This window comes from Syngnathus leptorhynchus, chromosome 3 (assembly GCF_054491065.1).
Source record: "Syngnathus leptorhynchus isolate UIUO chromosome 3, UIUO_Slep, whole genome shotgun sequence".
In the NCBI taxonomy this organism is placed as follows: domain Eukaryota; kingdom Metazoa; phylum Chordata; class Actinopteri; order Syngnathiformes; family Syngnathidae; genus Syngnathus; species Syngnathus leptorhynchus.
This window is the reverse complement of record NC_141197.1, coordinates 1,519,417-1,544,792: the sequence shown is the minus strand read 5'-3', so window position 1 is coordinate 1,544,792 and position 25,376 is coordinate 1,519,417. Positions and strand designations below refer to the sequence as shown.

General features: G+C 41.0%; 2 protein-coding genes across 3 annotated transcripts; both read right to left on the bottom strand.

Annotated features, from left to right (window-relative positions):
* Positions 1-768: 768 nt before the first annotated feature.
* On the bottom strand, positions 769-11,046 carry LOC147058805 (alpha-2Db adrenergic receptor-like). Its single transcript, XM_085908498.1, has 4 exons — positions 10,894-11,046; positions 10,151-10,285; positions 9,592-10,014; positions 769-3,569 (listed from the first exon to the last, which is right to left on the bottom strand). The coding sequence occupies exons 2-4, from the start codon at positions 10,274-10,276 to the stop codon at positions 2,436-2,438; spliced, it is 1,683 nt and encodes a 560-aa protein (XP_085764624.1). The 5' UTR covers positions 10,277-10,285; positions 10,894-11,046; the 3' UTR covers positions 769-2,435.
* Positions 11,047-15,845: 4,799 nt separating this feature from the next.
* LOC147058804 (uncharacterized) lies at positions 15,846-24,154 on the bottom strand. 2 transcript variants are annotated; one of them, XM_085908401.1, is made up of 9 exons: positions 24,025-24,154; positions 22,697-22,967; positions 21,070-21,128; positions 19,694-19,908; positions 18,590-19,245; positions 17,992-18,198; positions 17,650-17,773; positions 17,298-17,531; positions 15,846-16,536 (listed from the first exon to the last, which is right to left on the bottom strand). In XM_085908401.1, the coding sequence occupies exons 2-9, from the start codon at positions 22,964-22,966 to the stop codon at positions 15,929-15,931; spliced, it is 2,373 nt and encodes a 790-aa protein (XP_085764527.1). In that variant the 5' UTR covers position 22,967; positions 24,025-24,154; the 3' UTR covers positions 15,846-15,928. The 2 variants fall into 2 exon arrangements, with proteins under 2 accessions (XP_085764527.1, XP_085764528.1); XM_085908402.1 differs by lacking the exon at positions 24,025-24,154 and adding an exon at positions 23,720-23,864.
* Between the last annotated feature and the right edge of the window lie 1,222 nt (positions 24,155-25,376).

Below are 25,376 nucleotides of genomic sequence, written 5' to 3'. Positions count from 1 at the left end.
CTTTGCGACTTGTATACGCTATTACTAAATGTGTTGCTGCAATGCAATTAAAATGATGCACATATTTCGTGGCCTTGCTTTCACCCCACTACTACTGGAGGAGAAGAAAAACATCAGGAACATTTCTATCTCTTACCTAAAGGCCGTGTCTCGCTGAGCCGCAGATGTTTGTGCATGTTGTTGAAGTTGTTTTTTGCAGTTGTTGACAAGTATTAAAATTGTTGGAAACTGTTAAAACTGTTGACAAATGTCTGCCCAACGTCTGTGAACATTTGCAACCTTGACGAAAACTCAACATTCAGACCGTGCTCAATCCCTCGATAACCTTCAGTGCTTCGTGAGATACAGTCTTAATTGAAATGAACAGATTATCTCTTCTTGCCCAAGACACTCTTCACCTAGAATGAAGCAATTGATTCAATCTAATTATGTGGAATTCCTGATCCAGGCTCGACTCGTCTTCGAAGTTAGACCCCCCCCCCCCGAACTCATTGCAGATGTAAGATTTGTGTCTTTGTCCCACAGCAACACGCCCCATGAATTTGCGCTGAGCTTTAAGGGAATTATTATCAAACCCATGATTTGGAGGATGATTATATCTATCGAGAAGCTGCTTTGTTCTCCTTCTTTCTCTGTCTGCTCTTTTCGAGCAGCTCAATGCATCTGATGGCTGCACTAAATGTTTAATGCATTTAGCCCAAAGCTGTGGGGTGTCAACAGTATTGCTGTGTTCAAATACAGAAAAGACAAGCAAAATAAAAAGGCACACACAAAAATGAAAAACACATTACAAAAGATAAAATACAACTGAAAAAGAAACAAGCAAACAAGAAATGCAAATACAAAATAGGATCGCAAACAAGAAAGCTAGCCATCAAGAAAAAGAATCAAAAACAAACAAAAAAAACAAGCAAACAGATGAGCTACTACACAAAAATGGAGACTCCTGGGATTGAACCTGAGAGCGCACACATGCAACGCGCATGCGCTCAATTTTTCAGCTATACTACCGTCAAAAGCATTTGCTCGCTCCTCAACCCCCCCTCCACCGCCTAAAAGCAAATTTAATAACCCAGTAAACAAATTGCATTTGTTTAAATGGTATTTTTATTTTCTGAGGGAAATAACTACATAGCCCCGTGTAAAGAATTTTTTTTAAATTAACTAATTAACTAATTAATCACAGTTTTTTTTTTTCTGCTGTGCAAAAACAGTGATCAATTAGTTAATTCATAATTTTTTGGACACAAAATGAAGTTGGTCAAAAAATCTTTAAATGCCACGATATAAGAAATTCATAAACAGATGAAGAATAGAGCAATGACCATCTATCAGTCTGTAGATTATTACAAAGATATTCTTAATCTTATTATTCTTTGGGAGTCCACCCAACCATGGAGAGAGTCATTATCCACAAATAGAAAAACATGGAATGGTAGTGAACAGCCAGCCTACAAAAAAATGACCGCAAGACCACAGTGATGACTCATCCAGGAGATCATGAAGGAACAAAGGATGCCAGCCAAGGCAGATAAAACGAAATAATAATAATAATAATAATAATAATAAAAACATCATCATCGCCAAGAAGACAAAATTCTATAAAATGAAAAGACTAAAGTTGCACTTTGCGTGTATCTCATTACATCTGGGGTAAATGTAACACAGCACTCCACAAATAGAACATCATACCAAGTTTGTGAGTGCGATAGTCTGGGGCTGGTTCACTGATTCAGGACCTGGACGACTAGCTGCTATTGACTGAACCATGAATTCTGCTTTTTGCCAGAAAATCCTGAAGGTGACAAGATGGATTCTGCAACAGCACAACGATCCAAAATACACCAGCAAGTCAACTTCTGAAGGCTTAGAAAATATAGGTTTTGGAGTGGACTTTAGTCAAAATCCAGATATGAATCCAATTTATTTTTACATTTGTTTGGTGACTGTAAACATAAAGTGTGGAAAAATACTGCAAAAAATAAGAATTTGATAAGAAGGCAGGTACTTTTATATGCACTGTACATCTCACTAGTTTGTACAAATATAACCTAAAACAATGCTCTTAGTTTTTCAAGGTCTAAAACTTTAGAACTAAAATGTACTTTTGGCTGTCAGTATTCCGATTACAATGCACAGACATCTCCAGGATGACTACCCGACAGTCCTTTTCTCCAATGAATATTCAAACAGGTACAGTAGTTTTATATGGGAACTGTTAAGTATTAAAAGAGTGGAACTAGAAAAAAAAAGTCTTACAATCATCTTGCCCTGGCTTGTTGCTTTTACAAAAATGGTTATTAAATGAATTATTCTGTAGGTAGATAATAAATGAATCCTCAAAAGACAAGCCCTTTAATGCTCATATTACAGAAGAGTTGTAAATAAGATTAAAACTGCGCACACGTTTGTGTTTGAACACATACATTCACAGTTTATGTTTGTTTATGAGTTCGAAAAATAATCTTCTTGAAGGCCTTCCTAAAGTCACGGTTAAAAACAGTGTAAATGATTGGGTTCAGGGAACTGTTACAGTAGCCGATCCAGAAAAAGAGGTTAAAGAGTTCATCGGGGATCGTGCATCTCTCTCTGCAGAGAGCTTGAAGACTGTAAGTAAAGAAGAATGGGAACCAGCAGAGGACAAATACTCCCATCACCACTGCCAGAACAAACGTGAATCGCTTCTCCCTCATTTGTGCCACTTTGGTTTTGGACATATGCCTCCTTCGGAGCGTCATGGGAGAAGGGAGGAGGAATTGTTGGGAGCAGTGATCAGATGATACCCACGATATGGAAGCACAAGATGGAGGAGGAGGCTTCAACTTGTTTGCTGCTCCCTCAGTGTCTTTTCCCTCCTCTGCTTTCCTCTTCCCACCAGCTCTCCTGGAGATATGGAGCGAAGCAGAAAACAAGAAAGATGTTTTGATGTTGTCCCCCTGGGTCTTCTCCTCTAAGTTAATAATGTCCAACTCTTCTGGCTTGTGGCTGCTGCTGTTACTCTCTATGTTTGAAGAGCTGTGTCTATTCTCAGGCGCTTGGTTGTCTGGCTTGTACTGGGATGCTCTGCACTTGGCTCCAACTCCTTGGTCAGTCCTAAGGGCACCACCAAAACACGTCTCAGATTGAGATGGTTGCCGCTCGATCACATTTTTAGCCACAAATACAGTGGATGCTCGCTGTTTGGCCACACGGTATATCTTACAGTAGACCAGTATCATGATGACTCCTGGCACAAAGAAGGACACAAGGCAAGAGGAAAGGATGTACCACGTCTGGTTGTTGAGTAAACACTCCTGCCTCTCGGGGTCATCCAAGTCCCAACTCTTCTGTGTGTGCGCCATGAGGAGAGGCGGTGACGAGATGACGATAGATATCAGCCACACCACACTGATCATTAATTTGATCCGTTTGGGTGTCCGTTTGCGGTTGTAGCTGACGGCTTTGGTGACTGACCAGTAGCGGTCGAGGCTGATGGCACAAAGATGGACGATGGATGAAGTGCAAAACAAAACGTCCAGAGCCAGATAGAAGGAGCACCATGTGGAACCAAAATACCAGTAGCCCATCACCTGAAAAGAAGAGAAAACATTTAGGATGTGACAGTTTAGTTACAAAGAAGTTGAGTGGAAATCAATGACATGCCAGAGTGTTATGTGAACCACTACACTTCCACACTCTTAATTTGACAAGATATAATTGCAGTTATCAATGAGGTGACACTGTCAATATTCTCGACTAATTTGTCTCAAAGTGAGGCAAGATTTTTGTTTTCATTGAATGAAATGAAAATAAAAGTTCTCAAGCTTTGTCCTATTATCAACCCAGGCCATAGAATAATGATCAGCTTTCATGAGAGTCTATATAGTTTAGTATGTTTAAGGAAAAACCCAAGAGGTTTTGAATACCATTGTTGTTTAATTCATTGACAAGATTTGGTATTGATCACAACTATTGCATATCAATAACTCTATAATTACCCAAAATAGTAACATTAAAAGTGTCTGCGAGCAAGCTAACCTCGTCACGCTAAAAATGTTTCTGAATTGGGATTTATATGTGGAGCTGATATACAGACACACTGACGTGTGTGAGTAAAAGATATTTGCTTTCAGTCTCTGCGAAGCGCTGCGATATCTAAAATGACTGTGGACCATTTTAGCCTAAATTGTGGGAGCTAAGACAAAGATCAGCTGAATCATCGCAGGATGGTGTATTGGTGTCGAAACAAGGTGGACCGAAAATGCTGTGAATAATAGCTCAAGCTTTTACGAGAAAAAAAAGATCAAATGTGTCAGGCAAGAACAGAAAATGTGCACAGTACAGGGTTATGTTGCATAACATGTTCTTCAAAATATGGACTTGACACAACGACAAACGGTCTTATGTCAATTACACAGCAGATGACTTAAGGTTTGGGCTCTTCAGACCCGAGAACCAAATCAGAAATTTGTTTGACCTTCACGACCAAAATGTATTCAAATTAACCATAGCACTGACACATACGGTAGCACAAACATAATGCAAATTGCTGAAAAATGTGTGCCTTTAATAAAACTGATTTATACTCTGATAATTGGCAACTCAATCAATATTGACATGAAACCTACTTTAAATCTTGACCTTAAGCCTGGTTCGAAATGTTCAATTTTCATAGCAAAACTACAAAATACTCACACACAACAGGGCCATTGATTAAAGATTTGACAATGTACACAGAGTTTCTTTTAACAAATCCGTTTAATGTCACAAAAATTAGTACACAACAAAAGTGTTGTAAGGCTAAATTTTAGATTTAAATAAAAAAGCTTAATGTAATTGTCTGCTCATTTACTTTGAACAGCGTAATCCTAGAATTTAGCCTTAAATGATGGTTGTTATGTTGAACTAATTATTGAATAATACATATTGGTGTTGGATCAGAGTGATGGATGAATTTGTTAAGAATCCACTTGGATAGACTAAAGCTGGATCTGTGCCTCGTCTGTTCTCTTCATGGTATAATTCATGTTGCAAACTACTTATGCTGCTTTCACAGCTAACGTCAGCCAGAGGAAGTGTGAAATCTGGCGTAAATACAATGATTAGTGCATCAACCCCTTTGACCTGATAACTGCGGGACTAAATGCACTCATCAGATAAATTGTGATGCAAAAGAACAAGTTTGTGTGCAAGTGCATAAATGAATGCACGGAACTGACTGGTGGCTAATGAAGTGAAAATAATAATTGAAAATGTTTTTTTTTAAGTTGTCAAATAATTACTAAATGTAAAGAACACTTCAACAAATCAGTTAATCCCAGAATCCATCGCAATTGTTGGTGGCTGTAGCTGTCCCAGTTTCTCTGTTGGGAGTCTCACTCCTTTGTGCTCATGAAGTTTATTTGACTGAAACTCAACTTCAGCAATCACAGACGTAACAAAATGCTGTTCATAAAATGTAACGCAATAATTCAATCATTAACAACTATGGATATGGTTGGACGAACAAAATATTCTTTTCAAATTCAAATATACAAGAGATCCCTTCACATTTGCATTCAGCATGGAGGAGCGTGTGTTCCCTTTTGTTGCAGATGCTGAGTGAAGCTGTTAGTAGATAATTGAAAAAAGGATTTGAAGTCTCCAACGACCTGGATTATAGATGTCGATGGTCGGGACACTCAAACTGTAATCCTGTGATCAGTAGGGGCAAATAGCGCTTAGGTTCTTGGGTTCAATTTTGAAGCCCGGCAATTTTGAAGGCCACGTTTAATTGATTTGGGGATCATGGCCATGGTGAAGCTATAGTAAATGGTTTTGAAAGCCTTACCAGGTTGATGAATGTCAAAGACTTTATGTCTCATCTGGTATTTTGTTGCAGTTGTGCCATATCGATGGTGACAGGCTGCGGTTGGCTTTACGTGATCAAAATGTGAGGGATCCTTCAAAACATACTGGCTCGGGAGGGAAAGTGGAGGCTAGAGCACAGGCCGAACTTCTTTGAGCCTACAGGATTCACGGGCATTATTTCCTCACAGTTCGTCTTTCCCTTTCTTTTTGGCTTGGCCCCTGAGGAGTTGCCTCAGCGTATCATCATTTTCCATCAAAGTCAATCTTCTGCATTCATCTCTCTAACACCAACTGTGATCATGGCATCCCTCACTACATCTCGTTCCTGGCAGGTCCATCCTCATTACCATTCAACCAAGAATTCACAATCTCTCCTCTGAGTGTGTCCAATCCATATCAGCCTTCTCTCTCTAACTTTGTCTCTAAAATATCAACAAAATTGTCTCCCAAATGAGCTCTTTTCTAAAAGTATCTAGAGGTACTCCTAATCACTGCTAATCATTCTTCTCCTTTCCAGCGCATGCCTCCACCTTTCTGAATGTTTTTCTACTGGCTTTCTGCTTTCACTGCAGATCACAATGTCATCTGTGAACGTCGTGATCCATTGGGATTTCCAGTCTAACTTCTTCTGGCAGCCTAGCCATCAATCAGTATTGAAGATCCCCATCTCCACCTTAAACTCCTCTGTCACACCTGCAGCACATCTCACTGCTCATTGTTGTCTTGTAATATTCTAACATACTTTTCTGTACTGACCTTTTCTGTACTTTGTCCATCGACACCCTCAAGGCAAATAATGCATGTGGTGTTCTTCCTCGGCATGAAAGCGTGCTGTTGGTGCTCTGTTTATCCTTGCTGTTCACCGGTGTCCTGATTCTGGCTTCACTATTCTTTCCCATAACACCATTGTGTACCTCATCAACTTGATTCCTCTATAGACTGCAAAACTCTGCAGATCATAAACAGCTTAAAAACTGTTCCGGGTAAACTTTTGCTCCATTCCTCAGGCCTCTTTCTAAAATTCTACTTAACAACCTGAGAGAAAAACTTTACAACCACCTTGCCTAGATGTTTCCATAAGATACAGGATTTTAGGCAGATTGAGTAACATTTACCCAAGGTGAGTTAATTATTTTAAGATGGCAAATTGTGTTGAAAACTGTATTTGTGTGGGCTGAAGAACTGAAGTTGGTTGCCATGTTAAAGTTTGCTGGTTTTGGACACTGGGATTGGAGTTCAAATCAGTCAGGGAAGATGGCCATGGGTGGGTCACGATGCTTGGTTCTTCTCATTAGAACATTGATAATAAAATAATTTTATATTCAACTATACTGATAACCTGGTAACCCATTTCTTGGTAGTGTTAATGTATAGCTATCATAGTTTTTACCTGTTGCTGGACCAAAATCTTGATACAATCTGCTGGGTCAAATCTTGAACCCAATGCACAAGACGTAAGCCAGCTCAGATGCACTTGGACCTAATGTTTGGGTAGCTATTTCACACAACTTTATGGGTTATTTATTTGACCCAGAGAAATAACCTGGAAAACAAGCCATTTGGGGGGGTTTTGTCAGGTCAGATCAGGTCAGGTATGGGGGCATGCGCTGCGGCGACACTGCGGCGGCACTTTGCTGCGCTCACCATCCTGCTCCACTTGCTAAGTGACCGTCTGGCATACTGAGCGTCCGAGCGCCCGCCGGGCCCGATGCATCAACACTCTTCAGATGACTCCCAAGCTGTGCCAACCATCGTGCACGTGGCCTCCCTACTGGGTGCTTCCAGCCTTCTGGGTCTGGCTCACAGATTCTTCTGTTTGCCGGGTCCGTCAGCGGGAAGCAAACTACATGGCCGTAGAAGCGCAGCTGGCGCTCGCATATCTGACAGTTGACACACCTCATCTCCGCCCTCTCCAGGACCATCTGGTTCGACACACGGTCTTGCCAATGGATCCCAAGGATGCAATGAAGTAAGGTGCACATGAAGGTATTCAGCCATCGTCTTTGGCCCGCGGTCAGTGTCCAAAGCAGAACAGGCATGATCAGCGAGCGAAAGACGTGGACCTTAGTCAATCTGCTCAGATATCGGGAGCGCCACATGGTTTTCTTCAGCAAGCCCACAGCTCCCTGTGCAAGGCCAAGTCGACAATCGACTTCTGCCTTGCATGAGGTGGAGCAGTGAACCACGCTGCCGAGGTAAGTGAACTCTTCCACGATCTCAACCCTCTTGCCTGCCACGTCGGCCGACTCAATAGCACCATCCAGAATCTCGCCGAATGCCTGGATCTTTGTCTTGATCTAGGAGACACGTAGCCCCAATGGCTCCGCTTCCTCATGTTTCGAGGTCATCCAGTGTCTCCGCAAAGATGGTCTCCTTGGCAGCCCCCAGGATTGAGTCTCTGAATCCCTCCCACAGCACCTGTGGACCTCCCGAGGAGCCCAGCCCTCTACGCCTTCCAGCCCAACTCGACGTACGCCGCAGCCACGTCAGGCTCCCGTAGCCGGCCGATGTCCAGCCTTATTTGGCCAGGCGTCACCCTTCTCTGGGCCTTAAGACGGAGCTGTAGCATAGCGATGAGGAGCCGGTGGTCAGTATTGAGGAATTGAGCACTCCGGAACACCCCACAGGCCAGCAGCAGGGACCACGACCACCTACGAGAACGTGGTTGATCTCCTTCCTAGTGTGGCCGGTATTAGAATACCAAGTCCAACGCCACGGATCTGGCCTCTGAAACCACGAACCACCAACCCCCAGACCATGATTCCTGGCAAAGTCCAGCATCAGGGAGGAGTTGGTGTTGCGTTCCCCGTTGGGGAATATTCCAGAGACGTAAGGACCGATGCACGCCTCGTAGCCAATCCTGGAGGCTGCCTGTGACGGCATTGAAGTTCCCAAGGACAATCAGGGTGTCACCCCCTCTGGGCCATGCTCACCGCCGAGTTGAGTTCGGCGTAGAAGGCTTCCTTTGTGGAGAGCTCACTCACCCTGGTGGCAGCGTATACTGCGACGGACGACACTACGCCCAAATAGTGAGCCAGTCGCAGTCGCATAATACGCTCCGAAACCGGCATGACTTCCTTCACCTGCGAGACCACTCGGTCGGCCACCACCAACGGCACCCCCTGGAGGTGCCAGCCGTCGCTCCGGCCCGACCAGTAGAAGGTGTAACCACCCACTCTGATTTCGCCCGAACGAGGCCGCCTCACCTCCGTGAGGGCCGCCACCACAATGCCCAACCTGCGGAGCTCTGCAGACAAGCAAGGTACGTCGGAGTCTTCTTTGAGCGAGAGCACGATACAAGCGGCCACCCGGATCGGACGCCTCAGGCTTAACCGAGGGCTTCGCAATCCAGTGAACGACTCCTCTGCACCGCCCCAATGCGACGCCGCACCCACACCAGCCTTGCAGCTCCAAGGTTTTCCCCCAATCGGGCTATGGGGGTCTCGAAGGCCTTGCCCCACCGCCTTCATGTTGTGCTGGATTTTGGCGTCAGGAGTACTCCCCCGGAATGGGCTTGGTAGTGGTTTTTGTCGTTTTGTTGCAGGGAATTTAGGGTATGGTGGGGGTGCAACTCTCTTTCCGGTCCAGAGGAACCGCCCCTAACCACTGTTTTGTGACGAGAATAGAAACATTTGTTGATTATTTTTCTGCATCTGATACGTACCTGACCATTACATCTCATTTTAGTAAACGATGCCGAAACTAAGTTTGAAAACCCACTCACTGATTTAGAGATGAATCCCATTTTTTTTTAATCCTCACCTCATTGGCCAAGGAGAAGGGGATGACCAACGTCGCCACCAGTATGTCCGCTGAAGCCAGAGACACGAGAAAAAGATTTTGTGGAGCCCGCAAGGCACGGCTGGTAAACACGGCCACCACAACCAGTACATTCCCCACAACCGTCACTAGGATGATGACAGTGACAACCAGCAGGATGAGCGCTGATGCTGCCTTGGAGTGCGGAGGCAGAGAAGCAGACCTTGACAAGGAAGAGGACGTCTGACTAATATTCTCCAAAGAGGAGGTTGTGGAGACAGTAGCCATTACAGGTGAGAGCACATCTGAGTCCATTTTTCGTAAATTACAGTCTCTATTTTTCACCTGACTGCATTTAAATAAGACTTGCCTTATGCCAGTTAGAAAAATGTAGGAGAAGAAAGCAGAACAATCCTCCCAAAAAGTCTTTGAACACAGAGAATCCAAAGGTCCATCATCGTAGCAGAACAGTTATCAAATAAATAAAAAAAAAACAATTACACGTTTTAGAATCTCATAGTCATTTAGTCGGTACTGAAGGATTTGCAAAATAATACCTTACATTACAAAAGCCAGACGTTGATGTTACAAAGGTTGTACTTGTTTCCAATATACCATGCGCACAAAATACGATGCCAACTTGGAGTACAGCAGCAGTCCGAACAGTCATGTAGAGTGAAGAAAGCATCCACAAAATCTTTGGGAAGGAGCGAAACAGACAAAAAGGAAAAAGTAACAAAAAAAAACTGGAGGTGGAAGAACAGAAGGTAAGGCATAAAAATATCAATGATGCAAATGATTGAAGCGCTGAGTGAAAGTGCTGCCGTTTTCCGCTGCTGGAATAAGCAGGAGTCGGAGTGAAATGAAAGAAGAGGTGTGCAGTGAGGAGAGTGAGAGATGTTTGAGGAGAGTATTTTAACACCCAGGAAATGAGCAAGGAATGAGAGGAGAGGAGAAGAGAGTAGCAGATGAAAGGAATCTAAGAGCGGAATATGGCACAGCGAGGAAGAGAGGGAAGAAGGAAAAAAGGAGACGATTCATGGATCAAGCAATGTAGACAAAAGAGGGAAATAAAATAGAAGTGACGTGTAGAGAGGAGGGAAGACAAGTTGATGCACAGGAGCAACTAAGAAAGGAGCAGAGGGGGTAAATAAAATAACAGAAAAATAGTGGTGGGGGAAAAAGGGAAAGATAAGGATAAATAGACTCCATTGGATAAGGTCCAGGAGAGAGAATATATGGAGTAACAGCAGTGGGCAGTATATAGAGCTTTCATCAAATTAATATTGTAACAAGATTTTTTACCTTTGAATTGTCCAAATCCTTTCATGTCTTTCTGTATTTGATCAAAACGAGACCTTTGCAAACGTCTGCTCTGACTTAAAAAAACCTAAAAAAACAATAACCGCACGAGTCAGTTTGGCAAGTACAGTATTTTCCAGACTATAAGTTGCAGTATTTTTCATAGTTTGGGGTGCGACTTATACTCAAGAGCGATTTATGTGCGAAATTATTAACACATTTTATCATTTCACATGTTATTTTGATATTAAACCGCAAGAGGGCGCTCTAGGTCTGTGGAATAATTGGAACTGCAACTGAGCTGGACTGAGATGAGGAGAGAGCAACAGCAGTGTGTACATATTTTTATTAGTTTATACCAGGGGTGTCAAACTCATTTTTTTCACGGGCCGCATTGTAGTCATAGCTTCTTTCGGAGGGCCATTATGACTGTCAACCCAAATAAATGTATGAGCACCTCATGTTATATACAGTAAAATCACTCGTTTTCAAATCAGACGAGTAAAAACTGGTCAAATATAAAAAAAAATTAAAAAAAAAAAGAAGCTATGATTAAAAGTGAACACAATTTGCAATTCGAGTACAGACACACAAATTTGATGCACAATATGTCTTCGCGGGCCACATAAAATGATGTGGTGGGCCGTATCTGGCCCCCAGGCCTTGAGTTTGACACTTGTGGTTTGTACACACTCATACACTTTTTAAACTTTTCACATAAATCAATGTGTAAATGAATCAATCAATCAATCATGTCAATCAATGTGTAAATACTCGTACTGATTTATACAAACAGGTATTCAATCAGAACACTAACAGAGCACACCATTCATAATATTAGTCTCCAATAAAAAAAAATAAAAAAAAGAATTCCCCAGCAGCTACGTCCATGGAGGTTGATGATAGTTTGGTGAATCCTACATTTCTGAATATACACACCTTTAGTTCGGAACATCAAGCTTCTTGGAGATGGTCTTAGAGGACCCACCTTGATTGAACATGTCTCTTTAAAAGATTGTGTACCATATTTTCATCCAGGATTGTTGAAATAATTCTGTTGGACCACAATTCAAAAGCAAAGTCTGATTTGCGTTGGCTAAGTTTCCTTTTAATTTTGTCAGATTCAAGGTGCAACTATTGAAGCCACAACCTTCAAGTTGGGAGAAAACCACTGTACCACTGAGCCACATCACCCTTACTATGCATGCAGATTCATTTTTCTCTAGTAAAGAAAAAAAAGAGCCTACTTAGCTCATGTTATATTCAAAACATCACTCATAGCTCTGAGACCTTTGAAAAAAAGCTTGGAAAGTTGATGCAACTTCTGTGGCACGCTAGCGTGTTGTACCCGTTTAATCAATGGCAGTGAAATTAATTCGTGATTTCTTAGTGGCCCTCATAAATGGATATAGAAAGGCATACACAATATTTTAAACACATTTGTTCTTAGAATAAATAGACTTGATTAAAAAGCAGCCGATAAAGAAAGTATGCTCATTTAAATTGTAACAGAAAGTTTAGATAGCTTGGGTTGAGTTCCCCTTCAACGAACGGCTTGTTGTCCCTGTGTTATCCAAAAACATTCTTTCATGCCATATTTGAAATATATTTGGGTTGGGAAATTGAGTAATCTGTCTCCTCTGGTCACAGCAGGCGGCTGTGCCAGCGTATACAGAATTCATACTCAATACATACAGTTTCTACGTGGTAAGAGGAAAAGTCTGCATTGAATAACCTCATGGTGCTCTTAATTTAGCTGTATGAAACTGAACAAAGATGGGTAACCTGAACTCAACCTAAAGATGTATGTATATTCAACTCAATTACTCCTGTTGCCTCTAGATGCAGCCCACACCACCGTGGGAGGTGAGTGACGCATCACACTGTGTTATGGATCCAGTCAGAAAGTAGGTTTCAACATCAATCCATGTATTTTCTATAACATTTATCGTGTTCTGTCTCACAGGGGAGAAAGAGCCTGTCAGAGTATGGTCCTCTGTCAATTGCAGGGTTGACAGACAGAAAATCTTTTAACCTATGGATCCATCCACTTTCTGTACCGCTTATCCCCACGGGGGTCGCAGGCGTGCTGGAGCCTATCCCAGCCGTCATCGAGCAGTAGGCGGGGAACACCCTGAACTGGTCGCCAGCCAATCGCAGGGCACACAACCAGCCATTTGCACTCACACCTACGGGCAATTTGGAGTGCTCAATCGGTCTACCACGCATATCTTTGGAATGTGGGAGGAAACCGGAGCAGCCGGAAGAAACCCACGCAAGCACGGGGAGTACATGCAAACTCCACACAGGGAGGGCCAGAGGTGGAATCAAACCCGCACCCTCCTAATTGTGAGGCAGACGTGCTAACCAGTGCTCTAGCGTACCGTATGGTAATCAGAGTTTAAGTACATTTGGATTGTTTCACAGGACTACAAATTTGAAAACAGTTTGATGTTTATTAGGGCCCTCGGCACAAAGGAATCTATAAGCTACTTACTTATCTTATCTGCGCATGAGTGAAAATCAAGTGTAAAAGAAAAAAAAAGGCTACCCAACAACTAGCAGTTTTTCAACAACTAGCCCTGTCATGGAACACTCAGAGTGGAAGGCTTAAAAACAGCTAGAGGCGAAACAATGAGGCAAGGCTGAAGAGGCATGTTGCAACCACGGGGAAAGACAGAGAAGATTGGGAAGATTTGTCAATAGCCTATGCTCCTCTGGGAGTTAATGGGCATAAGAAGATGACACCATCATCTCAAAATATTGCTGTGAACTTAGAAAGACACTAACATCTGAAAACCAAATGACATAGTTGGTCAATAAAACCAATCATATTTCTTATTGAAGAGGTCAGTATATAATGAAAAAACAGCCTTACCAAATGGGCTCTCTCGGCTTTGACAGCAAACTTGTTTGATTCATCCATTCATCCATTTTCTGTAGCGCTATGTCCCCCACGGGGGTCGCAAAAGTCATTAAATACTGCCTTAAGGTTCATTGAGGGGATAATGAAGACTCGCTCAGAAGGTCTAGGGATCTTACGCAAATACCAAATGTCAATCACAGCCTCCTATGGAATACATAAACAAGCTCAACCTGTGAGTATAACCAGGTAATAAAAGAGAGAAACATGTCAACCATGACGATGCAAATGGAACTGCTACAGTTGAAATAAATGGTTCGCTTTCACAACTTTCACAAACCAGCCCATCCCAAGTTATGTTACTTGGCTGTACTCAAATGTTCACAATCACAACCACACCAGTGTTGGTATTCCAAACTAAACGTTAGCCTCCCTTTCTGTGGGTTGAAGTTAGATTGTCAATAGATTAATTCCGTGAGGTGCAGACCATGCTTTTCTTGCAGGTGGATGGAAAAACAACAGCCCCCACCAATACATCCCCCACCGCCCCGCCCCGCCACACACACACACACACACACGCACGCACACACACACACACACACACACACACACACACACACACACACACACACACACACACACACACACACACACACACACACACACACACACACACACCAAATCAGCCCTAACCGCACCAACCCCGCCCCCCCATGGAATCAAACTCATCCCCCCCCCCCCAGCATGTGCAACTGAAAATAAGATGACCAAAGAACTTAGAATGTGGCTTTTTTTCTGAATGGGGACTTTCTGCTCTTGAGCATGGTCGCGCGAAAGGCCCAGCGCTGTATTGTATCTTTCCTGAAAGCAGAGGTTTCTTAACAAGAATTGTGATTGAACTCAACAAACCTATGTAAGTCTAATTGTAAGCACGCAGTGAGTGAATTGGATAACAGGTGTTTGGCTATGGCTCTTGCCGTGAGGTGCGGATAATGCACTTCCCAAATCCAACATTAGGCAAGGTACATTAAAAACCTGTGCAAAATGTGTTTATGGTCACATCTGTTTTTCTGCTTCTATTTTCAGTTGACTAAATCGAGTTCAGTAAGTAAATAGTCTTGCAAATCTTTGATTTCTCTCTGTCTGCTGCATCACCTTCATTAAACCTGACGATTTAATATCAGTAAACAACTAGACAAGGCTCATTAATCCGAGCAAGAATTTGGAGCGAGCATTGCCTAAATGAACAGCATAACCCCAAATCGGGTTTTGGTTAATTTTGTACCATAGACAAATCTATTCCAGACCCAAAAGCAAACAGGAGCATATGTCCAATTTTTCCACGCCCACACATGAATGCTTATCAGATTTCAAAGCACTTTGGGTAAAGTTTAGAACAGATTTGGTATAGATTTGTTTATTTTTAAGATAAATGGATAAAGAGAAAAATAGGTTGGATCAAAAAAAATTGTTGGATATCACTGATTTATGGCTTGAAAATGTGTTGCGGCAGCCTGAGAATCAGAAGCTTTTGGTGCTCAGAATCTCAGTCTAATCTGAAAAAACAAACGGAGGTATAAGGTATATTTTTTCAGGTATCGGAGACTAATTTAACATATTTTTTTGTTAGACAGTTGACAGAGCCAACAAAGCAACGATAACACGTTTACCTTTAGCCAAAGTTTGCTCATAAACTGCTGGCGGACAGCCATTATCAAATCATTTTTTTACTCTACCATGTTAATTTCTTTGTTAGTATATACAGTCAAGCTTGAAATTTATATGAATAATTTTGGACTTGACTGTAAATAAATACAACTGAATGTCTGGATTGTTAAAAGATATGAATCTTGTATTTGGCAGTGAAAGAGGTTGAAGTAATTCTACCTCTGTTAGTACTTTTCTCCTTAGCATAAATACTTTATGTACAGTCTGCTCTTCAGAGTGGCCCTAATATGACAAATGACATGCATACTTCAGAGACTGAGCATAAAAATAATACACTACAGAAAAGGACACATTAGATATTCCAAATTTTGTAATTACCAAAACTGTGTTGTATGGAGGCAGAAAAAAAAACTGCACTCAACAGTTGTCAAATATAAACACGCTGATTTATTCAATCAAATGCCTTTTCTGTCCAATGACGATTGTTCAACCGATAATGAATACGATTTAAAGCAACACAGTGTTTATCTCAACTGTCTGGGCCACAGAGCAGAGCTCCTCCTCTTGTACGATCATCAGATCTCCGACTGCCTGCTGCTCCTGGACCACAATGCACTGCTCTGCATCGCCTGATATAACCACTTCAACCAGCTCCTGTCCCGTTCTCGAAAGCAAGTCATCTGAGGTGAGCAGCAGAGGGCCGCAGCCTGGTGTAGCTGTAACGTCAGTGTGAACCAATACAACGGTGTGTTGGGTGTCATTTGAAGGCTTTTCATCTTCCCGAGTAGCAGTTGAAGTCTCTGATGTCTTTAAAATTGTTCCTGTCCCACTTTCTTCTCCCTTTCCTTGTCCTCTTCTCTGAACTCTGTCATGCCTGGACCCTTTCTTGGGTCTGCCTTTGACTGGCTTTGAGTGGCAAGAGTTTACTTGGTGTGTAATTGGTTTGGCCTTCTGTCTTAGTCCTGCTTTGAGTTCCTCCTGTGAATGGTGCTGTGCTTGATGCCTCAAAAGACTTTGTCTCAGAGTGTAGGACGCACCGCAGTGGCAGCTGTGAGGCTTTTCTGTCACGTGAGAAGATTTGATGTGCCTCCTCAGCTTTGTTGCCATTGTGTAGCCTAGTAACCCAATCCCCCACAAAAAAGGAACAGGTAAATAAATATCCTCTAGTAGGTTCATGGTATGTAGAGCTGACATTTTTATCCAAACTGTTGGATACAGTTTTTTCTTGATTAACCATATATACTTGTCCTTCTGAGCACCACAGGTACACTTTAAATGCCAGATATTAGTATCATCAAATACACGCGGTTGGGTCATATAGAATGTTTTAGAAGCCACATTCTCTCACGAAGAAAAGTTTGAAATAATTCACAAAATATTTTTGACAAGAATGCTGTCTTTTTACAGCAATTGTAATTAGATTCAGTTGGTAAAGAGCGGCTGACTAAAGCATTTGAAAGCAGAGAAAAGTTTGCCTCATCATTTTTGGTTTTTCTTGTTTGACAGGTACATCACTTCGGTTCTAACTGATCTGCGAGCTATTGCGAACAACTCAATGAACTACATCACATTTGATGTGCCTTTGAAGAAAACATATCATTTTATTATTCTAATGGTTTTCCCATTTCAGATCTTTTGATATAGGTGTGGAAGTCGAGGTCAGGGGGCCAGATTCGACTCGCCACATCATTGTAAGTGGCCTGCAAAAGCAGATAAACTTTTATGACCATAGCTAAAATCTGGAACAAGATTTTAAATTGTCATGTGTAATAAAAGCGTTCAAATATTGGCGGCTCACAAACTATATTGGTTGGAGAATGACAACATTGCTCAAGTTTGCTCTGTTTACGTTCTAACTTCCATTTTATGTGCTCACCTTTTTCACAAATCGGGCAACGATGGGGCCTGTCACCAGTATGCAGTCTTTCGTGGTACTTGAGGGTATGTGGGTCCCTTAAAGATTTTCCACAGTAACTACAGAGGAACACGCCTCCAATGTGGGAAAGGCTGTGGCGGCGAAGTTCAGGTTTCTGAGCAAATCTTTGGTCACATTCAGGGCAGGGATATGGTCTCTCTCCATTGTGAATTCTCAAATGGCTATTCAGGTTCCCTGCAAGAGAGACAGATGGGTCGTAGACTACATTTGTTGACGAGACTGTTCAAATGTGTTTCAGTTCACTGATAGTCATTCAACATCAGCTCTGACTTGTTTGTTCTTCCAGTATCACCTTTTTGATTGAAACTTTTTCCACAATGCTGGCAGATGTGAGGTTTCTCTTCTGTGTGGAGTTTCATGTGATTCCTCAGAGAACCAGAGTTTGCTAGCAGTTTTGGACATATAGTACACTGCAACTGAGAGAAGAATCCCAAATCAAATTTCTTTTTCCTCTTTGTATATTCTTGGTGTTGAAAGTGGATGCCAGTCAGGACTCCATGACAATGAATCTTGAAATGCTACATTCAAGATTTATACATCTGACTGAGAAGTAGAGAGTTCAACATTCAATTTATTAGGGAAAACTAGTATTGAGAGTGTAATATTGATGAACTTGTCCTAAACACGCACGCACCTTTGGAGGCTGCGGGTAAATCAATCTGCAGTGAAGGAGACGGTGGTTTCGCAGCGAGGATCGATGCCCAAATGCTTTGCTACAGCGCTCACAGACATAAGGCTTCCCTTCTGTGTGGATGACCAAGTGCTCATGGAGGTCCTGCTTTAGGCCAAACGTCTTGTCACAGTGAGGACAGGAAAAAAGACACTCCCAATGGTGGCTCAACTGTAAGGGTTCACACCATTATTAATATACAACATCAAGTTCAAAATCTGTGTCGAAAATCCTGTTTTGACTGGTCATGTTAAAAAAACTATTTTGCCAGCCATTATTCAAATGTAAAACTAGGCAGGAAATACCAAGAAAGGTGCATAGAGGACAGAAATGGTCTGTTAATGTTTGTGGATTTGATTCATTGTTGACTGGATAGTCAGATAATGATACAAGTGTGACAGATTGCAATATGTAATTGTGTTCTTTTTTTGAGCAGCATATTTTGCAAACATCCAACAACAAAACAATCTCATCTGAATTGGATAAATAATGCGCACCAGTTCAATGATTTTCTATAAGATACCTTTATTGGAAAAAAAAAATGCATTTAGCTGAATCCTACCTGATGGGCCTTAGAGGTCTCTGCAGAGGTACACTTTTTGCCACATTCCTTACAGGTGAAGGCTTTCGTCTTTGTGCGACTAAACTGATGTTTCCTTAAGTGGGCAATCTGATCGAACTTCTTCCCACAGCTGGAATATCTGTAACGCTTCTCTTTCACCTCTGGGCACCAAGTAGAAGCTTCAACTGTTGCATTTGCTACTCTCACAGGCACGGCATCAGAATGTGATGTTGCCATGGAAACCGCTGCTTCCGCAGAGGACTTTGTAACCAAGGTGAAACTCTCCTGCCTGTCTATATGTCTGTCTGGGTGTGTTTGACCTGTAAGTTTTTTTCCTTGGCTGGTCTGACAATGAACTTGTCGTGGTTTAGCAGCCAGGCGAGAGCTACAGCGGACAGGGGGAACTGGGCCACCTAAAGTTCTCTGCCTGTCTTTTGAGTTCAACTTTGTCATGATACAATTGGCTCCTTTAGCAGTAGTAGTAAAAGCTGTGCTACTTCCCTCCAGTCTGCCTTCCTTAGGACCAAGTGAGAGTTGATAAGGTTCCTTGTTTTGTTCTTCCTTTTCATCTCTCCAGTCATTTATTTGTTTTTCCTGAGTGGTATGTGAGTTGGGCACAGCCATTTCTGGATCCATAAATTGCTCCCCAGGGTAATCTGAAATTATGGTGTCAAAGTGTCAGTTGACTTGATTGAAAATATTTAGCCACCTAAATTGTGATTTTTTTTTTTTTTTTTAGCATAATGAAACAATATCATTAAAAATAATGCAGCATTTGAGTTGATGTGATGTTCCACTGCAGCTCCATTCCAATATTTTTGCCCATATGCAATTTGTATCCGATTTTTAAAAAATGGCTCAATTACAATTTTTTCAAGTCCCATCTGGGCCATTTTTATATTTTTTGCAATGCGACCGTAGTCTGAATGTCTCACAGATCCAATACTCTGATTGCAAAGTCTAATTTGGCGGTTTGATGACTATGCACTACTGCCTCCAGAAGTCAAAATGTATGGTTATGTCTTACATTTGTTTTATTTTGTCATGAATTTAAACTTGACCCTACAACAAAGCAACCGAAAGAAAATTGTAGTATCCACTTACCTCTTTGTTCTCGTTCAGAGATGTTCTGTGCATCAAATCTGTCTCTTGCATTATTTCTCCCCTCAATTTCACCACCTAACAAAAGTTCCGTTCCTGGCTGGATCTCATGACACACACGCAAACGCATACTCACACACATGCCCACACACATCTCTGCACACGTGCATTGCACTGCTACATTGTGCGGAGCTTTGCTTTCCACCTGGCAGGCAAAACTGTGGAAGACAAAAACAATAATTCATCCATCCATTTTGTGAACCCCTTTTCCTCACATGGGTGTGCAGGACCCTATCCCAGCTGACTCTGGGGGACACCCGGAACTTGTTGCCAGCCAATCGTAGGGTACACATGGACAAACAACCATTCACACTCACCATACTATGGGCAATCTGGAGTCGCCAATCACGCTACCATGAATGTTTCTGGAATCTGGGAGAACACTGGAGTATGCGGTGGAAACCCCTTCCAAGCAAGAGGTAAACATGCAAACTCCACACATGGAGGCCAGAGCTGGGATCAAACCCGCAACCTCTGTACTGTGAGGCGGACGTGCTAAACAGTGGCCCACTGTTTCATAGTTTACAAATGGCTGCTCATACCAAGGCAGAAAAGTTATTTGCGGGGAAGCACCTGGGCTCAAATGCACAGCTGTAAAATGTTTAATATTTAATATGTAGTCATTGTCTCATTGCCAAAAACATATTAAAATCATAAACTCTTGGTTTGTACCCCATGGCTCTTACTTGCTTCTATCTATGTTTACTCACAAATAGAAAATGTTTATTATTTTTTTTTTAATCAGTACAAACTGCCTAAAGCAAGTTAAAGTGCTGGCACTCTGTATCTAACAGACAAAGACAGCTGTGGTGATAAAGAGAAATGGCTGGAGAGGAAAAATCACGACATAAGCCTGTATAAGCGATGGGAGGAGAAAAGCTGCGTCTATGACAATCCTTACGGTGAACAACAATCATGCTGTTGCGCTGATTCACTGTCTGCAATGGTGATACACTTGAGCTGGGCATAACAACTGATTATCAATTAACAATTCATGATGTGAGTTCAGAACATTCAGAGAAATCTTCTACCCAAAATAGCATATAATCAATGAACTGATTGTTGCTTCTGAGTAGATGAGCAATAATGTTTTGCCAAATGCCCATTGCACACTTTGTCATGGACATCAACATCTTTGGTTTTATAATACAAGATTGCATATACAGTAAATTGGAATATTGATGGAGGATAAAGATGATTAAAAATCACTTTTTTGAGGGATACAATTTATATTTGCTCTAAATGGTGAGATGTACCTTAACTCTCAAAATAAAATTAAACAAAACACAATAAAGCCATTGGTTGTGAAGGCAGCTCACCTGATCCAGACAGCGTCACGCACCGGAAGAGCACTGTCCTCTGCTATTTGCGTAGGTGCCTTCAAAACAAAACAAAACAAAACACTAAAGTCAATAGAAAATAAAAATATATTGTACAACACTCATCATGTATAGGTGATCTGACTAACGTATTGACTGACATGTAGATGTTGGTGCCCTAATGTACCATTTTGTTTTTCACTGAAAGCTGTTGGAAAAAGACACAGATGTTAGAATGAATTTACAGCTAATCAGTTAAATCTTCAGCGTAGTATGACTATTTGGAGAATTACCCACCAAATTTGTAAAATCAATATAACACACCGCTTTCTATATGTTCAGAGACACAATGCTGTTGTTCATAGCTCACTCAGTATGGGCAACAACAACTCACAAAATGTCATTAATATGAGCCTGCAGGAGGGTTGAACTGTGATTGTCCACTGTTTGCTGCACTATTTTATGCACGTTATGTACCGTAATTTTCGGACTATAAGTCGCGGTTTTTTTCATAGTTTGGGTGGGGTGGGCGACTTATATATTTTCTTTTCAAAAAGTTTTACTTGATCATTAACACATTATTTACTCGTACATTTGATCACCTCACATATTATTTTTAATACACTGAAAAAACGAATAAAGCAATTCACACTTTAAAGCACAATATTCAAGTTCATGAAACAAATAAACAAAACAAAAAAAAAAAAAACTGAAAAAGAAATATAGTTATTTTCAAACCAAACTGGACGAGGGTGCTTTAAATTTCACCATTGGCCGTGACGCAACAACTGGGAGGGGAAAGCGCTGTTTTTTTTAGTTTTTAAAAAGCACAGGTCTGGTGAAGAGAATTTGGTGTGGTGATGTAAAAAAAACAAAAAACAAAAACAGTAGGGGCAGCAATGCAACTTAGGATGCAAGCTCTGCTTGTGATGGACAGCATGCGAGCACACATCACGCCAGACATGCAAATCACGAGTCCGACGGCGCGCATACGCGGCATTGTTTACACGATCGATGATCGATGTATTTTATGATTTGGAGTGACAGATGGTTTGGTAATATTGTTGCTATATGATAGTTATTTGAAATATACTTTATATATCGTTAAATGGGTCTGTGGAATAATTAGACATGCAAATCACGAGTCCGACGGCGCGCGTACGCGGCATTGTTTAAACGATTGATGTATTTTATGATTTGGAGTGACACAGATGGTTTGATAAACGTGTTATTTATGTAATAATCATTTGAATAACTCTGAATGTTACGTTAGGCCCGTTCTCAGCCTCTCGTTTGTGTATGTCACGTTAGCATACCGTATCGTTTAGCCTGTTGTTGCTGGTTTGTGTCTGTTTTTGGTGTTGGATTTTGACAAATAAATTTGCCCCAAAAGTGCGACCTATACTCCGGAGCGACTTACATATGGGGTTTTTTTCACGTTATTGTGCATTTTATGGGTGGTGCGACTTATACTCCGGAGCGACTAGTAGTCCAAAAATTACGGTAGTTGGTTTTTTTTTCTGTCTCTAGTGCCACTCTAAAGGCACTATTTCTTTAAGAAAAGAAATGCATAGCTTTTTCCTTTAAAGTTCTCTTTTTTTTGGTTATAAACGTGCATGTAACGTACCATCTCTTCTTTGGTGCTGTCTGTTATGGATTCCATTCTCGTGATAAGGTCTTGAGGAGCAAGTCGTCCAGTCTGAAACTTGTGTATCCATTCTGGGTCCTCTTCCCTCCCCAGCAGGTCTCCAACCTGCAGAACTCGACCAACCCACCACAGTCCAAGTCTTCCTTTACAGGATATTGAAGGCCCCACAGCGAAGCCAGGGGGAAGTATTGTAGAGAGAAAAGAAGTCAGAGCAGTAGGAATGCAAGGAGAATGGCAGGAAGCCGTCATCCTACAAGAAACAAGGAGAGAAACAAGCGTCATTCCTAACTTAATTGAATGTTACACAGTATTAACCAAATTTATGCAACAAAATTATATGTAGTTGTACTTTATGGTGCTTTACGGTGATGTAGACCTGTACTGCATCATAATCAGACCATGATTTAATATTTCTTTCCCTCAAGTAGTTGCATCAAAAAAGGAATTAAGGCTGCATGTCGAAATAATATCGTCATCACGAAAATGACACATGTAATATGCGTATCGCAAAGATGTGTGATAAATTCATTATAGAATTGTGAGATATAATCTGAGTTTGACTAATAATATATCCATCGTCATCCAGTCGGAGAAAAGTATTTAGGGGCATTGCTAACACTAAATAACTTAATTAGATAACAATACATTGAGGCTGCTTCTTTTTTCACAAATCTTTGATTAGAAAGTAAAAATGTAGTTTATTTTGGTACATGTTAAATTTCGAACTTATATTCATATAGCAATATTAAGAAAATGCCTGATTTTGGGCAATTAGGTTTGAGAAAATAATTTGTATCCACGAAGTAATTTCAAAAAGGCAAATTTGTTAATTCAAATGGGTCAATGGGTTTTACAAAAAAAAATAAAAATAAAAAAAATAACACAAATACGTACTACGTGACCTTGCCTTTAAAGAGAAATTTTGAGTTGTGCCAAAGATTTATTCATAGTACGACTGTAAAATCACCTTTGTAAAACGGCATAACGGTTTAGTTTACTCACACATCATTTGGCAAAACACGTATGCGTTTGATCTTGCACTGGAAATTATAAATATATCAATCATTTAAATGTGTCAATTGATATACGTTAAAGTAACCGCGCGAAGGTATTGCCAGCCTAAAGCAAGTTAAGCAAACTTGAACTTTATTGCAATATGTACTGTATGCTGTTGCCCACACGCATCAGAGATGTTTAAATTGGTAGACGAGTGATCACAGTGTTTGCGCGTGCTATCATTGTAAGTTAACTGGCAAATACCACCATTGATGTTTTACAGTTAAAAAAATAAAATAAAAAATACGTACACTTGTAATAAGTTTGTTGAATTTTACAGTCGAATGATTATTTCCACCGTTGAAATTCTTCCGTATGTAATACAATATCTTTAAGCAACGACGGAACAGCCAAAGGAAGTCCTTTTTTGTTATTAGTCCGGGAGGAACTGAGCGCTTCACGTCATAAAAGTTCCGTTCATATTGCATTAGTATGATGTTACCCGAGCACATATAAACTACATGTGCTACATTACATAGTATATTTGTAAAGTAATAACATAACATGCACATGCAAAAATGAACAATTCAGCTTACGTAAAGCCTACTGGAACGTGTCATGTTTGCATATATTGATAGACAGATGTAAAAGCGCCTTAAAAGGTCGATTGTTTTTTTTTACTTGCACATTCCAGTGATCAAATGGTTGAGGAAAAACAAGACACTTCTCTGACAGTGGCTACCTTAAATACTAGTTACACAAGAGGGAAAGAATTGATATATTTCAAGAGCTCTGTTCATCAATCTTTGGCACAAAAAGAATATGCTGTAGGCTTGCAGTAGGATTTGCAGCAACAACAACAAAAATGGGAAAACAAAAGTTTTTCATATTATGTAAATAACGTCTCACGACGAGTGTATAAAGCTCAGTGATTGCAGACAGTGAACGGGTGTTGAACGTGGAGACAGATGGGTGGAAAGACAGCTTGAAAGGACTGCAATGAGTCACAAGGCAACGCTGATGTCATGTGTAAGGCCGCCCTTTGGGATAAATACAAATTAAGCATCATTTTCTTATTTCTCTGAGTCAGTATTACCGGTACATTCCGTTTACCTTAATGTGCACAGTTCTCTGAAACTCAGACTAAATGAAAGCAGTGTTTTTGTGGTTTGAATAACAGAGATGTGCCTCATCTGGGATTGTGGGGAAAAAATACTTCAGTTTGATGATTCTGTGATATTTTTTTCGAGTAAAATAAATATTTACTATGTACTGTAGGTACCAATATCCCTATGAAAAAAATGACGTTACACAGACAGCTCTGTGAAAAAAAGTAAGACGCATGCTGTTCAACAGGCATTTGTTTTTTTAATACATTATGCCAAATGTGGTTATATGGACTATGATCCTAAACAAAGAACTATATTGGTTTTGAGTGAATATAAAATTGGAAAAAATATATTTACATTTTAATTCAAATAAACATAAGGAATTGTCTGTGAGGAAAAAAAAGAAAAAGGACAGCATTGAAACGGCACAATAAGGCATTTGTTCTGGATTGTTTTTCACAGTGGATTCAGCCAACTCATGGCTGCCCACCAACTGTGCATTTTGTGTTGTGCCACTCATCACCAGTTCCTCTTCTGCATGCCAAATAAGGGCA

What these genes read in the sequence shown, in the direction of transcription:
- LOC147058805 (XM_085908498.1), bottom strand. Translation starts at nt 10,276, where the DNA reads ATGCTTTCTTCACTCTACATGACTGTTCGGACTGCTGCTGTACTCCAA. An exon ending in CAACGTCTGGCTTTTGTAAT is followed by an intron (nt 10,015 to 10,150) that starts GTAAGGTATTAT and finishes CTGTGTTCAAAG; the next exon opens with ACTTTTTGGGAGGATTGTTC. An exon ending in CCTTCTCCTTGGCCAATGAG is followed by an intron (nt 3,570 to 9,591) that starts GTGAGGATTAAA and finishes TCTTCTTTTCAG; the next exon opens with GTGATGGGCTACTGGTATTT.
- LOC147058804 (XM_085908401.1), bottom strand. Translation starts at nt 22,966, where the DNA reads ATGACGGCTTCCTGCCATTCTCCTTGCATTCCTACTGCTCTGACTTCT. An exon ending in AAAAAGTTTCAATCAAAAAG is followed by an intron (nt 17,532 to 17,649) that starts GTGATACTGGAA and finishes TCTCTCTTGCAG; the next exon opens with GGAACCTGAATAGCCATTTG. An exon ending in TTGCCCGATTTGTGAAAAAG is followed by an intron (nt 16,537 to 17,297) that starts GTGAGCACATAA and finishes TTGGGTTACTAG; the next exon opens with GCTACACAATGGCAACAAAG.